The sequence below is a fragment of the Rattus rattus genome, chromosome 18 (genome assembly GCF_011064425.1).
Source record: "Rattus rattus isolate New Zealand chromosome 18, Rrattus_CSIRO_v1, whole genome shotgun sequence".
NCBI classification, from domain to species: Eukaryota; Metazoa; Chordata; class Mammalia; order Rodentia; family Muridae; genus Rattus; species Rattus rattus.
Window position 1 is genome coordinate 49,126,582 of NC_046171.1, and position 22,982 is coordinate 49,149,563.

At 37.3% G+C, this 22,982-nt stretch overlaps 1 protein-coding gene across 1 annotated transcript in view; it reads left to right on the top strand.

The window, feature by feature from the left end:
* Positions 1-22,982, top strand: part of Ascc3 (activating signal cointegrator 1 complex subunit 3) — a 274,305-nt gene that overhangs the window by 172,271 nt on the left and 79,052 nt on the right. Inside the window, exons 33-36 of the mRNA XM_032888665.1 lie at positions 4,783-4,920; positions 5,012-5,132; positions 6,174-6,306; positions 10,309-10,434. Of these exons, the coding sequence (XP_032744556.1) occupies positions 4,783-4,920; positions 5,012-5,132; positions 6,174-6,306; positions 10,309-10,434 (518 nt within the window). The remainder of the gene's footprint in view (positions 1-4,782; positions 4,921-5,011; positions 5,133-6,173; positions 6,307-10,308; positions 10,435-22,982) is intronic.

Below are 22,982 nucleotides of genomic sequence, written 5' to 3' on the forward strand. Positions count from 1 at the left end.
TTATTGGAAAAATACCAGTGCACCACAACAAATATTTATTAAACAAATGAACATTGAAATTGAAACTTCCTGTTGTTTTCATCGTAGTTAGTCATAATTCTGCAGCATCCCATCTTACCAAAAATTAAACCTTTCAGTCATATTGTATGCATTTTTGGGTAGTAAAATAATGAGCCTTATATTTGCTTAAGTATTCCTAGAGAAATTGAGATGGCAATCCAGATAATTTTTGTGCATTTCATTGTATTGACTCAAAGTTGAGAAAGGTTGCTGTATTGATTTCAAAATCAGTGAAACTTTTTAATTTGACTTAATTTAGCACGCTATGCTATGACCTGTGATATTAACACTACTGCCTTGTATAAAGAATAATCTAGGAAAGGCTTTGAAAAGTAGTAGCACAATGGCAGGCAAACAAAGGAGTAAAGAAATAACTATTAAAATGTTTACCTTTCAGCATATAAAAATTCCCCAATGTTTCTTGCTTGACACAAAATGTTTTCATCTAGACGAAACTCATTTTTAAAAAGAATGACAAAGACATATGATTCGATAAAATGTATTTTTAAATCCTTTCATTCAGTAGTGTTTTATGTTTAATGATTAGCATCTATAAATTTTCCTTTTTGCTGTTCAGAAAATTCAGATTCATCTCTAGGAACTGATAATAAATGAAGTTGTTTTTCTGTGATTGCCCTCCTGAGAATTGCAGGGATTTCCCATTCGGATAGGCAAAGCTCTCCTTTTTAATGCATTGATTTATGTGGACATGATGTGGGAGAAGTGAAAAAACAGCTTCTCTTTCCCCAAACCTCCTATCACAGGGGCTTTAGCTTTTGACTGTCATGGACACTGTGAGTTACACAGTTCATATGTACTTACTAAAATCTGAAAAATCTAAAATTGTTTTAAGAAAACCTGTTAATTAATACTTCATTGAAAATACCTTATGCAATGTAAAGGGCTCACATATAATTTGTGAGAAATTTAAGAACCTTCTTATACTGTCGTCGTTGTCAACAGTACATTATCTACTGCTAAATGTCAGATAGTTTGTTATGTTCACAGGTAAATACAGAAATGCTGTTAGTTATCATGTAGTATGTCATAGAATGAACTGCTAATACACTGCAGCCAACACAGTGAAATTGATGACTGATATTTCTTATGTGTATGTTAGTCAATGAATTGCTTTCTATAAATTAATATTACTATTAACTTTACCTTCCTGTGATATACATTGTATATTATGTGTAAAACAGTTTGTTCTCACATTTTAAATTTTTCTACAAGTTTTTACTGTGAAAAAAAATAGAAATTGAAGTGGACTCATTATTTCTTCCAAAATGTAGCATCCACATAAAGGATCCTTAATTACAGATTTTGAGATGCTTAGTTTATGCAGACCTAGAGGAGGAAACTTATGCAGGTGTGGTTGTGCATAAAAAAAAAAGTTGTCAGTAAAAGAACAAAACGGAATGAGATCTTTGAATTTTAGTCTCAAACATAAAATTGAAAATGTTACTTTTCCCAAGTTCCCCCGTCCACGTGGTGACAAGGCTAGAGAGGTAACCAGAAGAGTCCTTAAGCAGTGTCACGTTGAGTGCTCATGCACAGAATGTATTCCTGTGCTGCCTCAGGTTTCTCTGTGCTTTAAGGACAGTGAGGAGGAGCACTAAACAAAGGAGATTTGACTTTCTGTTTAGTACTTTACAAGAAAAAAATTATAAGCAAATAAAATCATCTGCCTATCACTATCAAATTGTTGAATTCATTATTTATTATTTTATTAATCACTATATTTTATTAATCGCTCTATTCATTTACATCTCAAATGATATCCCACTTCCCAGTTACCCCTCCACACACTCCCCATCCCACAGCCTTCCACCTGTGCTCTGGATCCCAACAAACTGAATTCATTATTTCTAATGTACGATAAAGAAGAATAAAACATTTAAAAAATATTTATAAAAATATTTCAAAAAACATATTGATATGTGAAACTTGACAGAGCTAAGTGGACTCTTTAGTAGAAAACAAAGAATATGTGAACATTTTGAATATATTAAAAACTTTGATATAAGACAGAAAGTATATAGTCTATATAGGAAATATATAGTTTGTACTTGAAATAAAGAATCATGTTGTCAGTTTGATAGAATGAATGCTTTGGACTTTCACAATAATTTCAAAATAAAATGTACATAATTGTTTAGATGCAAATTAGATCCATAACAGAAGTTAAATTGTAGCAAATGCATATTTTATAGATATTTGTGAAAAAAATCTAAGTAATGAAACGTCATTGAGTATTTTGAAACTTTGGGTCCATCGTGGGTATTTTTAAATAAAAAGTAAAATGAAGTTTGAAAAACTAGATAAGGATGTGTTATAGACAAAAGGTTAACGCCCATAAATATAAAGATCTCCATCACACCAATTAGAAAAAGAGATCCATCACATCTACTAAAGCAAAATGTTGAGTTCATGGCGGTAGGAGGGCGGGGTAAGGAGGGAGAAGGAAAGAAAGAAAACAGCCAGGGGATAGGACAAGCTTCTTTTTTTTTTTTTTTATTAACTTGAGTATTTCTTATATACATTTCTAATGTTATTCCTTTCCGGTTTCGGGCAAACATCCCCTTCCCCTTTTTTCCTTATGGGTGTTCCCCTCCCCATCCTCCCCCATTGCCGCCCTCCCCGACAGTCTAGTTCACTGGGGTTCAGTCTTAGCAGGACCCAGGGCTTCCCCTTCCACTGGTGCTCTTACTAGGATATTCATTGCTACCTATGAGGTCAGAGTCCAGGGTCAGTCCATGTATGGTCTTTAGGTAGTGGCTTAGTCCCTGGAAGCTCTGGTTGCTTGGCATTGTTGTACATATGGGGTCTCGAGCCCCTTCAAGCTCTTCCAGTTCTTTCTCTGATTCCTTCAACGGGGGTCCTATTCTCAGTTCAGTGGTTTGCTGCTGGCATTCGCCTCTGTATTTGCTGTATTCTGGCTGTGTCTCTCAGGGAGCGATCTACACTTCTGCACTTCTGTGCTTCATCCATCTTGCCTAATTGGGTGGCTGTATATGTATGGGCCACATGTGGGGCAGGCTCTGAATGGGTGTTCCTTCAGTCTCTGTTTTAATCTTTGCCTCTCTCTTCCCTGCCAAGGGTATTCTTGTTCCCCTTTTAAAGAAGGAGTGAAACATTCACATTTTGATCATCCGTCTTGAGTTTCATTTGTTCTAGGCATCTAGGGTAATTCAAGCATTTGGGCTAATAGCCATTTATCAATGAGTGCATACCATGTATGTCTTTCTGTGATTGGGTTAGCTCACTCAGGATGATATTTTCCAGTTCCAACCATTTGCCCTTAATTTCATAAAGTCATTGTTTTGATAGCTGAGTAATATTCCATTGTGTAGATGTACCACATTTTCTGTATCCATTCCTCTGTTGAAGGGCATCTGGGTTCTTTCCAGCTTCTGGCTATTATAAATAAGGCTGCGATGAACATAGTGGAGCACGTGTCTTTTTTATATGTTGGGGCATCTTTTGGGTATATGCCCAGGAGAGGTATAGCTGGATCCTCAGGCAGTTCAATGTCCAATTTTCTGAGGAACCTCCAGACTGATTTCCAGAATGGTTGTACCAGTCTGCAACCCCACCAACAATGGAGGAGTGTTCCTCTTTCTCCGCATCCTCGCCAGCATTTGCTGTCACCTGAGTTTTTGATCTTAGCCATTCTCATTGGTGTGAGGTGAAATCTCAGGGTTGTTTTGATTTGCATTTCCTTATGACTAAAGATGTTGAACATTTCTTTAGGTGTTTCTCAGCCATTCGGCATTCCTCAGCTGTGAATTCTTTGTTTAGCTCTGAACCCCATTTTTTAATAGGGTTATTTGTCTCCCCTTGGTCTAACTTCTTGAGTTCTTTGTATATTTTGGATATAAGGCCTCTATCTGTTGTAGGATTGGTAAAGATCTTTTCCCAATCTGTTGGTTTTCGTTTTGTCCTAACCACAGAGGACAAGCTTCTTTTAACTTCACTGATAATCACAGTAGTAAGGAATAAGCAAAAATAGTCTGATGTTTCTTTTTATGATCAAAATTGCTCAGACTGATAAAATTAAAGTCGTTACCTTTTCTGGGAGTGAAGTGTGAAATAGACATCCTTAAAATATCCTAAAGCCCTTCCTAGCCTCTGGAAAATTTGTATATGAGGCTAATGGTAGCTGTTACTGGATGGCTCCAATGGGGGCATTTAAGAGCATATATAAGATTACAATTATTCTAATTTACAGGTAAACTAAGGCTCAGAGAAGTCATGTGACTTCCTTAATGAGCACTAAGCTTAGTATGAAAGCTCTATTTGTATAATTTCTGTCTGCTAGGATTGTATCAGATGCTTTTTGTTTGTATTTTCTCGATTTTAAACACAGATCCAGAAAGGTAAGTATATTTTAAAATATAATAAAATACTGAACCGTTTTAGACAATATTATATTCTTTTAAATAGTCTTTAATCATTAAGGGGAGCTTCTGATTACCATGATATAATTTTCTCTTATTGCATAATATTAAAATGGGTAGTATGGAAAACATGTTTTTACCAAGTAAGGATTCTTTTCAGTTTACCCAGCTTCAATGAAAATAGTAGAGGTGCTATGTATTTATTCCTATTTAATGTCATTAAAAGAAAAAGAAGCACAGCAGTGTCAGTCAAATGAATTGAAATGCATCTGTGTTTTGAAGCAAATGCGTCTCAATCTTGGATTTGTGCTTGCACTTGCAGATGGAGAACATCATTGCAACAGTGCGAGATTCCAACCTTAAGCTGACTCTAGCTTTTGGAATAGGAATGCATCATGCTGGACTGCATGAAAGAGACCGAAAAACTGTAGAAGAGCTGTTTGTAAACTGTAAAGTGCAGGTACTTTCTTTTCTGTCCTCCAGAAAAACATTTAGAAGTAACAAAGAAGTGTTCTTTGACTTACCTGTAAGACGTTATCTTTATCGTTTAGGTTCTCATTGCGACAAGCACGTTAGCATGGGGTGTAAACTTTCCAGCACACTTAGTCATTATTAAGGGAACTGAATACTACGATGGAAAGACAAGACGCTATGTGGATTTCCCCATCACAGGTAAGTCTCTTACTGCACAGCGGGTATATTAAGCTTGCATTTTATTCTTAGCAGTTCAGGTTTATGCAGATTTGATTTTGAGATTGCATCCCACCTAACTATCTAATAAACAAGCTAAGTGTTAGTTTTCAGTATAAATGCTTAAGAAAATATTGAACTTGTGTATTTACTTTTTCAAATTCTTAAATAAAACTACTGGCCAATAATTATTAAGAATAACAAATTATGATTCAGTAGTATAATTAATAGATTTCAAAAGCTAAATAGTTTTTAATTATAAATTATTAAAAAACGTTCTTAAAGATTAAAAAGAATAAATTTTTTTCTTCAGAAGGATGAAAGATAAGAACCGGATAGATTTCTTATCTAGGGGAAACTAATTGACAGATGCCCTAACAGGAGAGGTTTTCCTGTTTGGGCTTTGCTTTTCCCTGTTTAATTAAACTAGAGATATTATTTATTTTATTATGTGCACATTTGTATGCATGCTCATATTGTGTGGGCAGGCACACTAGCATTATGTGTGTGCATGCAGGTAGAGGTCAGGTTGATAGCAGTTGTCTTTCTCAATCACTATTATTTCCTAAAGCATAGGCTCTTTTATTTACTAAGTCAGACTAGATGAACTCACCTAGTCTAGTTAGCCAACTTGTTTTGAGATCCCCTGTTTCTGCCTCCCAAGTGCTGAGATACGGGCAAGCTGCCATACCATTCTGGCTTTTATATCAGTGTTGGCTCTCAAAACTCATCTTAAGTCATGTAACTGAAGAGAAATTTATTTCACAAATAATAGTATAAGCTACCATTTTAAGAGTTGAAACTTAAGTCACAGTTACTTAATATAATATATATATATTATATATAGTGCATGTATATTTATATATAAGTGAGAGAATGTATTAGTAATGATCAAAGAAGCACACACATGTTCTTAAAATATTCTAATGACTGTTAATTGTTTCTGTCAGAAGCTTGCCCTGATCAATAATTCTATCTCATGCTCTGTGTCACTGCAGAATGCCATTTATTCTCTCTTCATAGATGTACTGCAGATGATGGGGCGAGCTGGGAGACCTCAGTTTGATGACCAGGGCAAAGCTGTAATTCTAGTTCATGATATAAAAAAGGATTTTTATAAAAAGTTTCTTTATGAACCTTTCCCAGTGGAATCAAGGTAAGTTGGGTTTCATTTTAAAGTGAGTTGGTATTTTCCTGGTTGTATTCCTTTTAATTAAAAATAAGTTTTGTCCTATAATGTTTTGATTATATTCTTTCCCCATACCCAACTCCTCCCAGATTATCCCCACCTCCAGTGTTCATGCAACCTCCCCTCGTCCCCTCAACTTCTCTGTCTCGCTCAAAAAAAACAAAAAACAAAAAACAAAAACAACAAAAGTGTCTAACAAAGAACCTATTTGCTATTGATATCTCTTGGGAAAATTGGTTTTTATCAATGAAGTGACTGAATATCAACCACACTCTGGGACAGGACTGGTGCCTAAGAATTGGCAACACAAAACTCCATGCTTGCTTTTTTCTTTTTTTTTCTTTCTTTTTTTTTTTGGTGATGTGTGGTTGTTTAATTTTATTTTGTTTTGATAGTTTTTTGTCTAGCATTCTAATATTTTAGAAAAAAATTATAGATGAGCTGAACTTCACCATTTAATTTTTGCTGTGAGATGATGTGCAGCTGCGATTATTATTTTAAAAGAAATATTATTGTATGCTCTTAAGGCCTCTGTGTACACTGATCCATTGACTCTGGCACCAGATGACCCAGGTTGAATTCTTAGCTCTGCCACTTACTTGTGTGGCACTGAGCAATGTGTTTCTCTCTTCATTATGTATAAAATGGGAGTTCTAGCAAAGCCTAGAATTGCTATCTGTTGGAAAGCGTTCAGCACAGTATTACTTTTTGGAGGAATTTGTGTTTTCCTTGGTATTTGCTTTAGGTACCTTTCTTTTTTTGCAATTAATAATGTTCATAATAAGGAGACATGTAATTAACAATTTATAATGCTGATCATGTAATCTTCTGGCCTCTAAATATGCTGTATTCACATGCACCAATCCCCACGTAAGCATAAATGCACACACACAGGCACTCTTGAAAATAAAGGTAAATCTTTTATTTTTTTTTTCATTGGTTTATTTACTTATTTTATTCTTTAATCCCTTTTTACAGCCCTGTCTTTATCCCCATCTAGGTCTGCCCTCTGACTGTTCCTCATCCCATTCCTCTTCCCCTGTCCCCAAGAGAATGTTCCCACCCACTGCCCCCCCCCAGGCCTCCCCACTTCCTGGGGCCTCTCTGGAAGGTTAGGTTCATCTTCTCTCACTGGGGCCGGACCGGGCAGTCCTCTGCTGTGTATGTGTCAGGTCGTCCTGTCAGCTGCTGTGTGCAGTCCTCTGCTGTGTATGTGTCGGGTCGTCCTGTCAGCTGCTGTGTGCAGTCCTCTGCTGTGTATGTGTCGGGTCGTCCTGTCAGCTGCTGTGTGCAGTCCTCTGCTGTGTATGTGTCGGGGTCATCCTATCAGCTGCTGTGTGCTGTCTGGTTGGTGGCTCAGTGTCTGAGAGATCTCAGGGTTCTAGGTTACTTAAGGCTGCTGGTCTTCCTATGAAGCTGCCTTCCTCCTCAGCTTTTTCCAGCTTTTTCCTAATTCCACCACAGGGGTCCCCAGCTTCTGTCCATTGGTTGGGTGTCCCAGGTTTCTGGTACTTTTTAGAGGATTCCCCAACTCCTACCTCCCAAGATTACCTGTTTCCATTCTTTCTGCTGGCCCTCAGGGCTTCAGTCCTGTTTTCCCCCAACCCCCAATACCCAATCAAATCTTTTATAAGATAAACATTTATTAAACACTTATACAATCCCAAAAGTTGACCATTCATTTACCTGCTTTGGCTTTTGTCTGTGTAGTTTGGGGCATTTGAGGCATGCTAAGCACTAGTACTAAGTATACCACTAGTCTTCTTGCTTTTTATTTTGAGACAAATTTTTACTAAGTTACTCAGACTGATCTTAAACTCACTCAATAGCCTAGACAGGCCTTGAACTTGGAGGTTCAGAAATGACTTTTACAGTTTAGCTCAAAGAGTAAAATTTATTTTAAATTACTTAAACTATCACAATAAAAAAGAAGTCATCACAATCTGGTCTTTCAAAGCAATTGAATTCAAAATGTAAACGTTTTTCATAATGAAATCTCCTTCACTGTTGAATTCTGTAATATCGAAGGAATAGCATCAGTCATAAATGAGCATTCTCCTAGTAATAGAAAAGGTAGGGTTTTCTGGGTGTAATGGTGCACACTTTCAATCCCAGCACCCAGGAAGCAGATATAAGAAAATACCTGTAATTTTCAGGACAGCCTGGTCTACATTAGCATAGTTCAGGCCAACCATGACTAGACTACATAGTGAGACATCCAGAGACAGAAACTAGGAAACAGAGGACAGATGAAAGAAGCAATAGGAATTGTTTTTATGGGGTCAGAATAGCTTAGATGATAAAATTCATTATGAAATCTTTTAAGAACTTAACAGACTTGTGCATCTATTAAATGAATACAGAATTCCAAAACGAAACACCACTAAATTAAACTCAGCCATATATACAAATAGTTACAAGTGTACTTTATAAATGCAAAAGTTCTTTTCTGAAAAAAAGTGAATCATATTTAGGACAAAAACGTGAGAAACCATCTTAAAGCATCTTTAAAGCATTTGATATAATACACCCAGTATTTTTTAAAAAAAAAAAAAAAACTGCCTTACTCTGAATATTGTATAGTAAGAAGATAACCTTTCTAGTGCTTTGCCCATTGCTGATATTTTGTGTCATGGAATATTCCATAGTTAATTCCTCTATCAGTGCACATTTAGCAATCCAGTTCTCTCCTCCTAATGGTTTGTTTTATGTGCATGTATGATTTGCCTGGATGTATGTAAGGGTACCAGGGCCCTGCCATGCCCACAGAGCCAAGAAGAGGGCATCAGATCCCTGGACCTGGAGTTAAAGTCTGTTGAGTTCCCTTATTGGTACCAGCACCCGAGGTCAGGTCCTCTGAAAGCATTCTGAACTGCTAAGATTCCTGGTTTTCTACTGCTGTGCACAGTGTGGTTGTGACGCATTTTACCCTTCCAGCATTACATGTAAATGATTTTCTGTCAGGTTGTAATGAAAAAATGAAATTGCAAGATTGTAGTCTGCCCTCAAATAGATACTGCCGGTATTTTCATTCTGATGTGTCCATGCTTGCTCTGTCACAGTCCATTGTGATTGACGTAAAGAACAGTCTTTACATTCAGGTATTTTTTTTTTTTATCTCTTCATGACCTTTGCAAAAACTAATTTGAATACTTGCATAAGTTCCTGTGTGTAATTATTTAGCGTTTTAATGTTGCTTGCTTTTTTCTATTTTATATAAGAAACTACAATTAGTGTGTTCTTTCCAGTTTTGAACACATCTCATCACCTTTGCGTACACCACAATACCTAGCAGAAGGCTGCTCTGTTTTTCCATGCACTTAATTCTCACTAAGTGAATGGAGGAAACACGGCTGCTGCTCCTGTCAGCCCTGCCTCGCCAGTCGCCTTGTACTCTTCCCCAGTATTTATCCCACTCCTACTGCAGTACTTCCTATGTTCTCATTTCACACACAATATTCTTGATTCTCATCTCCTCTACGTTTCCAGCCCTCTTCCTGCCAGCCGTTGTTTTGTTCTTTACATAGCCATGCTGTTCTTAAAAACTGATTGTGAGTGTTACCATTTGTTGGGTATTTACCAGATGACAAGTAGCAGTGATTGCTTTCAGTGGATTATTACTACTTCAGGTATCCTGGGGAAATTCTTCATTTCTGTGGCACTCTCTGGACTCTGTTCCTATTCATATGAAAAATAGAGCATACTTTTTAACAAGAAAGAAAGAGTGTAAGTGTACATGTGCTAATTTATAATGTGTTCCTAACTTTGTGGTCCTGAATGAATTTGTAGCAACTTTTGACAGTTATCTTTAAATAGTGTGTAATAAATAATTTATAAATTATGGACAGTTATGCTAATATATAAATTTTTTAAAATGCTTTTCTATAGCTTAGAACATAAAAATCTGAGTCTTGACTGAGTTAAGTGAGTTTTGTTCGTTGTATTTCTTGTCTTTTATTCCATATATAGCTTATTAGGAGTGTTGTCTGACCACTTAAATGCAGAGATTGCGGGAGGTACAATAACATCAAAGCAAGATGCCTTGGATTATATCACTTGGACTTACTTTTTCCGACGTCTTATCATGAATCCCAGGTAAGTGTGGGGTTCTTTGAAAGAGGAATTACAAATTATATGCACAGAAAGCATAAGTACTTACAAGAAACTCCAAATCTTTGCATGTTTGTCAGCTCTTGATGAGATGATTAGTGATGCCATTTTGCCAGAAAATTAGGTAAGGTCTCATATGGTCATAGTGCAGATCAGCAGAATTGGTTTATACATTTCCTAGTTTTTGAATTGCCATGGGGTACTTTCCTATGCAGTTGAGAAACAAAACCCTGGAAGTCGTTAAGAAATCCTTAGAACTTTGTGATAGTGGCTGTCTTGGGTACAGTTGGAGTTCAGAGGAAAATAAGAGTGTTGTAATTGAATGAGGGAAGTTTATGAGGCATTTTTTAGGATTAACAAGAACCCTGGAAGAGAAGAGATGATTGCAGTGTATTTGATTTATGGGAGTAGACAAGGATAGTAGAAAAGAAAAAGCATTTAGAAGACTAAAAGCAAAGGACCCTCCTGGGTCTTAGAACAGTGTTGGAGCATATGAAGACTTGCTGTAGTCAGAGAGCAGTGTATGGGGCTAAACCTGTTCCCATCAGAATATAGAGTAAAACATTGGAGGGAGCCAGGCACCATGCTGACCCCTGATCCTGTCAGGAGGTAAGGAAAGCCCGTGGGTTCGGCTCGGTTATGTTTGGCTATGTTTCAGTTCCTAGGCACTTCGGCAGAGCATCAGTTTTTATAGGAAGACAGTTATAACAGACCAGTTAAAAGGTGTTTACTAATAGAGGAAGGTGCTAAGGGCTGGAGCACATACATAGGAAAGGGAGCATGGGTCAAATCTGAGGTATTCCTGATGAAATATTAAGACATTAAGAGGTCTTTAGCAGAGAAATCATGGTAAGAAATGTCATTATAAAATCTTACTTTGGAGATATAAAGAAATGTCTTTTCGACCAGCATTTCTTCTTACACGGATAGCAGTTTTAAATTGTGGTGTCTTCGCTTACAGTCCCTTAACTATTAAGGTATCTGGGAATGTGCCAGCACAGTTAAGAGGTGACCATCTAGAACTCCAGGTTTTTTGAAGGGAACAGATTGTAGAGGTAGAGGAATGTGTTGGACTTTCCATGTATTTTAATCCAAGCTTGCTTGATAACTGAAGAAATAAATGGAAGCAAGATACAGTAAGTTCCTTGCCCTGTATCCTATAACTACTTTGGGATTTAAAGCCAAGGAACAGTGATTCTTGTCTCAGTGTTGCTCTTCATTAACTTTCCGATCATGGGTTGCTTCACCTTTTAGTGCCTTCTTCATCTCAATGTGCGGAATACCCGAGATCCTCTTGGGTGGCACTGAATCAGGCAATCAGACTAAAGCTACTTTGATCCTGTTGATTGTAAAGAACACAATTAACGCAGTTAATGAGATGTGATTCTGCCATTTGCTTTGTTGGTCTCTACTATCCTGAAGACTACTTTAAAAACCTAATTACTTCAGTTAGCTTATATCATTAGCATACAAACCTATAGGACAATCGAGTTCAATAGAAGGTTGCAGACTGCGTCTTACTGTGTCCACAAAATCATTGCTCTTTTGGTATGTTATTTAAAAAATAAATAAAAATAAAAGCGCTAAGGTTTCTTTGGGAAGAATTTAAGAAAAGTCTTTCAAGAATAATACCACCATGCCTTTCTTCCCCATGCTAATACCTTTTATAACCACGCTGCAGATTTCAAACTCATGGAATTGACATTTGCACAATACTATTAGCTAACTAACATACAGCCTTTATTCGGGTTTCACCTGTTTGTTGTCCTGCAACCCTCCCCTACACACACACACACACACACACACACACACACACACACACACACACACGAATCCAACCTGCTGATATTCTGTATTACACTTGACTGTTTTGTGTTTTTTAGTTCTGTCTGTCCGGTGACTTTTGGGGGGGGGGACTTCCTGTCTCTAAAGATTTTGCTCTTGATGAATGCTGGCTGGTTATTTTGTATGTCATCCTTTGGTTTGTGTTAGGCAGAAGTGTGCTCACATCTCATCTTTATAATACCAGTGAAACACTGTCCTCTTCTCCTCACATGGTATTTGTTCTTCTGTAGAAGTCCTTTCTGCATTTGCATACCACTTGGCCATGAGGGCTGCAAAGTAGACTGCTGGGTCTTTGCTCTGTCAAATTACTGTAGTATTTTCTCACTGTGACTCCTGCAGCACAGACTTCCCACAGCATTTCATTCTTACTATGCCTAAAGCTGAATTCATCATAAACCACTCACCATGTTGGCTTTTACTTTAGAACCTATCTTTCCTTTTGTTTTCCTTTTTCGTTCCTTACGTTCAGTCACTCTTCAACTGCTTCTACACACACTGGGATAAGTTATCCTATTCCAGTCTCATTTGTGCTCTATCAATACTATTTGTCAAAAATTAAATTAATTATGTAGAAAATGTGGTTTGGTTTTCTTTTTTTTTTTTTTTTTTGGCGGGGGGTTATGAACTTCTTTTTATTTTTTTTGTTTTTTTTTATTTACATTTCAAATTTTTTCTTTTCCCAGTTTCCGGTCCATAAACCCCTTCCATCCCTCCCCCTTCTTTAGAAATGTGTTCCCTCAACCAACTACCCACTCCTTTCCCCCTCCCCACCCTGACTCCCTTACACTGAGGGATCCAGCCTTGGCAGGATCAAGAACTTCTCCTCCCATTGGTGACTAACAGTGCCATCCTCTGCCACATATGCAGTTAGAGCCATGGGTCTTTCCATGTGTCCTCTTTGGATGGTGGGTTAGTCCCTGGGGGCTCTGGTTGGTTTGAAGGTGATGAACTTAGCACTGGGCTTTGATTCCCATTATTTTCCCAATGCTTCCCAGTGAGTGATAGTAACTCTGGGCTTAGGGCCATGCACTTGTTTATAAATCCACAGAGGCAGAGAGGCAGATTTCCACATTTCCCCCTGCATTTGCTATGTTAGGTTGACTTCATCCGTTCAGTAATACTGGTTTCTCATAATTATAGATTGGTAATCTGCTACTGAGACTTAAGTCCCCGAACTCCAAATGCTTATGTCTAGTTCCTATTAGATTGTTTTGCTTCCCATCTATGATATAATCTGAAATTGAACAATGGCTGAGAGTGTCATAGAAACTTGCTAATATAGTTAACATTTTAATGTTATTTAATATTTAAATTAAATATAAATATTAATTAAATGATTTATTATTATCCTAAATAGTACGTCGTCACTGAATTCATGATGCCATTGACCCTTCTGTTGATAGGTTTTCTTTTAAGACAATGAGTAAGAAATTTCCCAGTGATTTTGGATTTTATTGAATTGGCTTCATTTTATTTTTTATAGCTAGGAAATCTATATACAGCCATAATAAATAGTAGTAATTAGAGCTAGAACTAGAAGTGGTGCACAGCAATGAATTTTAAAAGGAAGACATACTAGCTCTCTGATTCAAGCGTATCTGTGACTTATGTGTCAACCCTGCTTGCACTCAGCATTTATGTGAATCAACATATTTTGCAGAGTTCACCTTGCCTCACAAGCTTTGTCTTATGGTCATCATTGCCTAAGAGGAAGTTTGAGGACTAGGTGTCCAAAGAGTCCACCATCTTAATGACCTGGCTTAAAGAAGTTTCTACTGGTGGCAGTTGTTTTCCCTGTTTGTTGACCTGTAGACCAGTTCCCAAAGGCACTAGAAGAGATAGCAGAGGACTGTATTCACCCACAGCAGCTCCATAAACAAGTTTCTCTGCCTTGGGGCTTTGCTGCCACTGTTGATCCTGTTTGGTACACCCTCCCCAGCCTTCATAGTCAGCCAGGCTGTGAAAGTCTTAAAGATTCCAATCACATTCTGATAAATGAAACATCAGCTGATTGTTAGGATGCGAAATATCCATTCTTGACTACCTATGTAGCACATGTGCTTGTTCCTTTAGTAGCTCCCTAAGTAAATGTTTGAGATACCTTGGGTAAGAATGCAGCCATCCTTAATTATTCTGCAGTATAAGCTCTTGGGAAAGTGTTCACTGGACAACTGTAATGCTCCAGCCACAAGTCTAGCTGTTTCGAGGACGTATTAGTCAAGTAAGCAAAAGTTTCTGCTTTGCTGTGGTGAAGTAAGTTATGTGGGATTGTATAGGCCACAACCTTGGCTTTTTCATTGTAGGTAAAAGGGGCATTTGCAGTGTTTCAACACAGGACATGGGCAGAATCATTTTGTTTTATAAGTTAGGTCAGCTATAGTAGTAAATCCTGACCATGGTTTATATTTCCCTGTTTGATGACATAAATTCTCAGATCCATTTACTTCTATCTGGGCGTTGGAAGTTGAGACAATATCTCGCTGTAGCTGTTCTGGAGTTCACTGTGTAGATCAGGCTGGTCTCAGACTCACAGAGACACCTTCTGCCTCTGCCTCTGCCATCTCTACCTCCTCTGCCCCTTCTGCCAGTCCAGTGCTCAGTTCAGAGGTGTGTGCCACCACATCCAACTCAGATCCATTTTTTCAGTCAAACTAAACATGTATTGTTAGCCATATGCAACTTTAAAACGGTAGTTTTAAAACATAGGAAATTAACTATTAAGGTTGGGAACTTGTAGAAGAGGATATATCCAGGGATCCTAGTGCACACATGCAATCCTGTCACTGTGGAAGCACAGTAGAGCTCATATTGGCTTGCATAGCAAAACTGTGTCTCAAGACAATATGAGAGAAAGCAAGCAAGAGAGCATGTAATTAGCATGCAGAACAAAACTGGCCTTTCTCTGGTAGCAGCCATCAGGTGAGCCACAGTGGGATGTACAGATACATCCAGGAGCTATGAGGGCAGAAGCAGCCTGATGTGCTGCCCTTTCTTCTGATTTCTGCTGCAGGAACTACCACCAGCTCTCTGCACGCACTACACAGGGTTTCCCACCTCACCTGGCTTGATAAGCACAAAGGGCGAGATACAAAGCCAGACAAGGTTGTTGTATTTGAGTTTGCTGTGGTGGCCACCAACGCCCAGTTCCCAATGGTGCAACGTATGACAAGCCTGCCCATCGTGGTTGTAACCAGCCAAAGTTTGCCCAGAGCCTTCAAAGTCTGTTGATTCATTTCATAGAGCTATCAGAAAAGAATCCTGACACTAGTGGATCACCAAACCAGTCCACCTCCTAGCTCCAAGAGCCATTGCCTTGGAAAGGGTCACAAATTACACTACACTATAGTGGCTCTCACCATGCAGCCTGGAATACTCTTCAGCTCCACTAATACACCAAATTAATTAGGTTAATATGCCTATTGCTTGTAAAATTCATACCCAGTGAACAATTTAGGACAGTCATGACCGCTAAAGACGTTTTTGTCTGTTAAAACTAATCTGAAGATTCTCATGAATTCTTTGTCCAAGTATAGCACTTAAAAGTACAGTAATGTTTGAAGACTACAAGTGATGCTATAGCTTGTTTCTAATAAACTTACTGTGTCTTTACATTGTCTACTTAGGGGACTAAGTGTATAGTATTTAGAGCCACCAAGAGATAACCTATTTATAAAATCCTGTAAAAGGAGTCCTGAGACTAGCCATATAGATGTGTTTGGTGGATGTTAGGTGACAGAACCTACAATTTTATTAGCATGGTGCAATCTTCTGATTCACTGAAGTGACCACTTGCTTGGGAGTTTGATTACAAACTTTAGAGTTGGATTTTGCTTTTAGAACTGTGTAGAAAAAGAGGTTTTTCAAACCTGTTTTTCTCAACATTCATGGAAAGCTGAGAGCAACTACAACCTGCGTTTTGAAAATTGACTTCAGTCTTCCATTTTCAGAAGCACCAGGTAAACTTTCTGGAAGACCGTTGTGCTTTGTTGGATCTCTGGGGTATGAGCGTAATGCCCGGTGGTCAGTGTTGACATCTGTATATTTTTATTTTTTAACAAAAAAACCCCAAACTTTTTATTGATGTTTTGTGAATTTCATATCATGCACCCCAATCCCACTTATCTCCCTGACCCTCTATATCCACTCTCAGACCTTGCAACCCCTCAAAAGAAAACATACATGAAAGCAAAAACAAACAAACAAGAACAAAACAACACAAAAGCATCTCTCCATGGAAGCTGCAGTATGCCACAGTGTGTCCCACAGCATACCCTTTTGCCTAAATAGCTTTTCTTTCAAATGTTCCTTGTAGTGAGTCCTTGGTCTGGTTCAAGGCCTATGCCTTCCTGCTACACCATCAATACTGGATCTTCACTGGGACTTCTCACGGATATCAGGTTGTTGCTCTATGTCATGGAGATCCTGCAGCTTTGGATTTATAGGACCACCACCGTCATGTACTCTTGCAGTTGATAGACAATGTAGATGTTGGGGTGGGCCAACTCAAACTCCTGGATCTGAGCCTGGGTGGTAGCTGAGTTGGTTATCCCACCAGCTCTCTGGCTCTCCTTGTTCCCACTCTCCAGGCCAGCTCACCTGTGACCAATCCACTAGGGCCAGCTCTACTGTGCTGGCCTTTTCCCCTGGGCTGCAGCTTTTTCTATGAAGGGAAGGGCAGACAGGTTTGTTTTTATGCTCTTGGGTCAGGTCTTCTGATAGGACAAGGAGGTAGGTATCTCTCCCAAGCCTAGCACTGCAAAGCTGATCAGGGTCCGGTAAGCTCGACATCTGTGTATTTTGAAGCTGGTGGAGAGTGAACATTGTGAGTGAAGCACATTTAGGGGTAGTATGATGAGACTGCTTAGGGAAGACTGTATCCCTAGGTATTTGTAAGCTAGTGATGGATGCCATGTGAGGTTCAAGTGAATTTACAAAAAGCTGTGATCAGATCAGTATGCAACCTTTAATGAAGCTACTAGTCACATAACAAGTATGATTGGGTATTTAAAGGCCAGTCAGTTCTTCTTGGGGTTCACTCAACTTGGACGTAGAAAACACCAATTGGTAGTATGATTTCATTGTTTACAGTCTACCCATAGGTAGTCCCTGGGGTTATTTGTCCTTGGTATATTATCTGGGGTTTCTTGACAATTCACAAAGGCCACACATAAAACCACACTGTTTTATTTCTCATTATGTGGTGCCATGAATAGTTTCCCACAGTTCTTTTCTTAAACTGATTTTTCTCTTGAGATTAAAGGGAGTATTTTATTGGCTTCCAGAAAATACATAAACTCAAAGTGTTGAGACCTGGAATTCTTTTCTATTCAGAAAAAAAAAAAATGTATATAGCAGTTGTTCAACTAAAGTTATAAATGTCTATTAAAATTAAGGTAAAATAAGAATTAAAGTAAGAAGAATGCTTTGTATCAGTAGCAAGTAAAATCACCAAAAAGTTTTAGTAATTTCCAAAAGGATGCAATATGTAATTTCAACAGATCTGTAGAAATAAAAATGACAATAAATATTTTATAAAATAGTCTTTAAAAAGCAATTAACAGATTTGAATTATTCTTGTGCATCTTTGTATGTGTGCTGTTGCAAAGTACTACGTGATGTCCTAACAGTTTACAAGTAAAATTTGTCATGTACTACACCAGAAAGATATAAACAGGCTTCCAAATGTAGTTCAAAAAGTTTCATTCTTAAAGCAGGACAGAATGCACACAGACAGGGTATCCCTTGCATTAAATGACAGGCTGCAGAGCATTCCGGGTTAGGAATTGCTCTTGGAATTGATTTTGGAATATTTGCATATAGCTAATGGGATACCCTGGAAAAGGCATCCATGTACAACCACAAATTCATTTATACTTCATGCAGATATTAGACATATAACCTGTACGTGATTTCATGCAAAACTTGGTTTAGTCTTTCTATATTTTGACCACAACGTGTCAAGGAAATCAGGTGTGGAATTTTTACTTGTGATGTGATATGGAACCTCACAGCATCTCAGAATTTGGAACATTGCACATTGTGGGTTTTATTTTAGGAATATTCAACCTGTACAAACAGGAAAAAAATATTAAGAATGAGGAAAAACAGTCTGATGGCTTCAGAATTTAAAACTTATACCAATGAGAGATGAAATTAAAACATTAAGTAGACTAGGACAAGAAAAAAAAATATGTTTTCTATCAAAGACAAACCAAAGCACAGATCCATAAGATTTCAAGAATTCAGAAAAGAAATACTAGACACTGATCTCAAGAAACTAGGTAAAGAATAGTGAAATGTAGATGACAGAAAGGGGCTTATAAACATAAAAGTTAAAATTAACAAGATACAAAATATAAGTTATTAATAATATTGGTAGAATTTATTCACATCTAACATGGTATTTCAAGGTCTTAGCCTGTTACTACTCTCATCTCCCTTTCATGAACAAAGAAAGACCCAGGATGTAAGACAGTTTGGCCACAGTAGCACAGCTCAGCAGCAGAGACAGCTCTGGGGTTCCACCCATGCATCTCTAGCAGACCCATTACCAAGTCCAGAAGACAGACATCTACACTCATTGACAACCTCTCTTCTTGGTACTGTGCTAAAAGTGTTCTCTGTGCAAACCATGCTTAACAGTATGGGCTGTTTAATGCCTTCCTGCCTTAAACATGAAATCTATATACCTCTACAGCTACATAAAAATAAAACCTATTCCTACAGTGTACGGTTAACTTTTTAATAAGCTGTAAATAAACCCTCACGTTGTTTCCAATAGACGTGCCTTTTAAACAGATAGCGATAACTAGAAACATTTCTCTGTGAATGTTATAAACATTTATCTTTTAAAATTTTTTAAGTTTAATCTTTTTTAATTCTGTATCAATGGGGTAAATTCTAAGATTTTTAAGTGCATCTATATGTTGTGAAATCGGTTTATTAGGCATAATCCATATCCTCCCCTCATATGTTTTTGAGGTATTAATGTTAAAATCCATTACTTCGTTTTCAAATACGTATTGATGCAGTCACCCTACTTTGCAGACCACCAGCACTCGATCTTTCTAGTAACTGAAACTTTGCATTGTTTTACCAGTATTCTACCTTTTTGTCTTTACCCTGACTGTTAAAATCAGCAAACTACTTTCAGATTCTGAGCATTGACACAATGGACTTTGCAGACTCATTCAGTTTCCTGAGAATATATTCCTTTCTTTCTCTCCTCAAGACAGGGTTTCTCTGTGTAGCCCTGAGTGCTCTAAACTTACTCTGTGGATCAGATTGGCCTCAAACTCACAGAGATCCACCTGCCTATACCTACTGAGTACTGGAATTTTTAAAGGTGTGCGCTAGCACACCCAGCCATATTTCATTCTTTTTAAAGGCCGAGTAGTGTTTTGTGAATTTGTGCCACTTTTGGTTGCTTATCCACTAATGGGTATTTAGATTGTTTTCCTTTCTCAGATGTTGTGGAAGATGCTGAGATGAGCATCACAACTGCAGCATTGGATAATTTTATGTTTAGTTTTATGAGAAATTTCCATACTGTTCTCCCAAATAACTGTACTAATTTATATTCCAACCAAAACTGTGCAAGCAATTCCTTTACTTTACATCCTCATGACTGGCTTTGATTTTCTTTTTTAATGTCTCTGTTAAAATCATCTATCCCAGTGCAAGGGACAGAGACATAACTATTGAGGAAATATGTAAATTTCTGTAAAAATTACAGTTTTCTCATATTAACAGCTGCACTTTATCTAATTTTAACTCTTTTCTTAGTACTTTCTTTCTTTCAGTGACATAAACTGAGATTTGACTTACCTTAGTTGGGAAGGGTGTACATATGCAAGCTAGCTTCTGTATGTGCTTGTGCGCATGTGTATGTAATCAGGTGACAGGTTTATTTACCCATGAGAGAGACTGTGTGTGTGTGTGTGTGTGTGTGTGTGTGTGTGTGTGTTGTGTGCGTAATCAGGTGACAGGTTTATTTACCCATAGGAGAGGGTGGGGGAGAGAAGGGGGGAGGGAGGGAAGACAGAGAGAGAGAGAGAGAGACAGAGAAGGAGGGAGAGGGAGAGAGAGGAGAGAGAGTTATGTAATCAGGTGACAGGTTTATTTAACCATAGAAAAGAAATACTTTTTCCAAAAGATCTTTATAGATCGATAAGAATGGCCTGATTGCTCTACGTCCCCTTTATTGTACCACCACAATAAAGCTAGCACTACACTAAACTAGTCACTGTTCCTGGCTTGTTGTTTGCCTGTTTATATTCACACATGTATATAAATACGTATGCGTGTATTATACATGTGCATGTGTATTCAATCTCACTCAAATGTGTTTAAGCATATTGTTTTCACAAAATAGAAACTATTCCAAATTGAGTTTGTGGTTCAGTATTTATTTTCAGTTTCCCTGCTTTTAAATATATCTAGGCAGAAATGAGACCTTTTCAGCTGTCCCTGAGTGCTCTTCCATTATTTGTGTCATTATTACTGCTGCATAATCTGAACATAAAAACATGGTGTAGCAGACGACCTCCCAGCACTCACAGTTACTGCAGTGGCATTTCAGGACTGATGGGAAATTTCTCAGCAAGCTATCCAGCCAGGTTTAAAACCAAAGAGGAACTGGCTGCCACTGTTCACATTAAATCCAAACTGCTGGAACTTTGTCTCACTTTCACTTTGCTATAAAACCTTTTCCATCCCTAGATAGGGAAATTTTGTCTGTTTTAAAGTTAGAAAGAGATACTGAGGCTTCGTGTGTGTAATTCTTATTTCTACCTAGATAAAGACTTTAAAGGACAATATTTTTAAAGATGTGTTAGGTTTTAATTGTTTAAATTTTATGGAGTTTTACATTTTTATTTCAGGGAGAGGCTTGTTAGAACTTTTTCCCAATGGACTGCTAATAGAAGTTAGCTTGTGTGGCCCATGTGCTAGATGCTGTCAGTATCAAACTGCCTTTGACTTTCACACTTCTCAGGGGACTAGTAATTGTTGTGTTCAAACAGCCTGTAATTGTGATCCCGCTGGCTTTCTCAGTACGCTTCTGGCTATTAGAATCATTAAACAACTCAGCACCTGTTAACAGCATTGTAAATATTCAGCCCTGCTTGTGTGCAGGTTAAGTCCAATATAGAGAAATCTTACAGAACTCAGTCTCATAAATTAGAGCTTTTGACAAGTCAATTACCGCAAAACTGCTTTTCTCTGTGAAAGAAATGAAATAGCATGCTGACAAAAGGGAGGCTTTCTGTTTGTAGCAGAACAAGACAATGACTTGATGATTCCACACAGCGAGCATGGAACTACAGTCTGCCTGTTAGCTGCAATTAAACACTTGTCTGAAAATCGATGTTTAAGTAACCAGTAAATTATAAATTTTGTACCATGGAGAGTACAACCTGAAAACAAGCCTTTTTAGTTAGCTGCTACATGCTTTTTCAAGTTAGTAAAGTGATTATTGAAAGTAACATGTGCTTGTACTTAGGTTAGAAACTGGGAAACAGCAAGGTTCTCCCAGCGGAAGAGTGGGACCACGTTGTGCAGTCAATCAGACATCAGCATATATTAACTCAACTTTTTATGTATCCTGAAACATGATTGTTTTACATTTACATTGTCTTTCAGTGTCTCACAAATTAGTATTTAATTATGATGGACAATATACTCTATAGAATTTTTTAATGTTTTAAGTGATCTTGCCTTCAGAACACATATAAAGCCAAGGAATGTGTCTCCTGACTGTCAATAAAGTTCAGTAGCTTGGATTGAATTCATAATTCCTGCAGTTTTGCCAGTGAGCTTTTTAACCACATTTAGAGAAAAAAAAATAAGTATCAGTATTATGTATACAATGTGTATCAATAACAACTTTAGACACTTCCTTTTAGAACAAGTTGATTGTTCAATGATTGGTTTGTGAATAATGTTTTGTAAAGTAATTTATATTATCACAAGCAGCATGAATTTGATGAAAGCTCTTTTGCTTTCGCAATTGATTTTTTTAAATGGTTACAGAGTGTTTGACTGACTTAGAAGGAAAATTCACCACCCACCCAAACAAAATTCTAATGAATAAAGTAAAATAAAACAAAATATAGTAAATGAAGCAAAATAAATACTGAATCATCTGTCTTAAAGAGATTTAAAATTGATGTCTTTAACTATATTTATATCTAATATTTTTTACAGTATAAAATAGCAAGTTTGGCATTCCAGTTATTTAGGATAATAATTATTAGTGATATAAAACAATATGTCTTTTTCATTAAATATCCTAATAAACTTATAAATAAAAGTGAAGTTTTAATTTTTCTTTTTTTGATAATATTGCTTTCTATAAGTTGAATTTCATGAAGAATGTTTTCTTACTCTAAAAATGGTACTATTGATGTATTTTTTTGGATACATTTTCCAGTATTTTTAACTTGAAAATAACTTTATTAAACTGAATAGTGCTTAACAGTTGTAGATCATATTGGATGTGTAGGCTTAGCCCAATTAATGTCAGATATAGATGGAGTCCTTATATTGCAGAAAGTTTGAGAAATTTAATTTTGGGATTAAAAATTGAAGGGAAACATTTTAACAACTTGTAGATTTGTCTCCTTTAATACTTCAAATAGCCAGAATATTGTATCATTTTATCCTTTATGGTTTTTTGTCTCTATGTT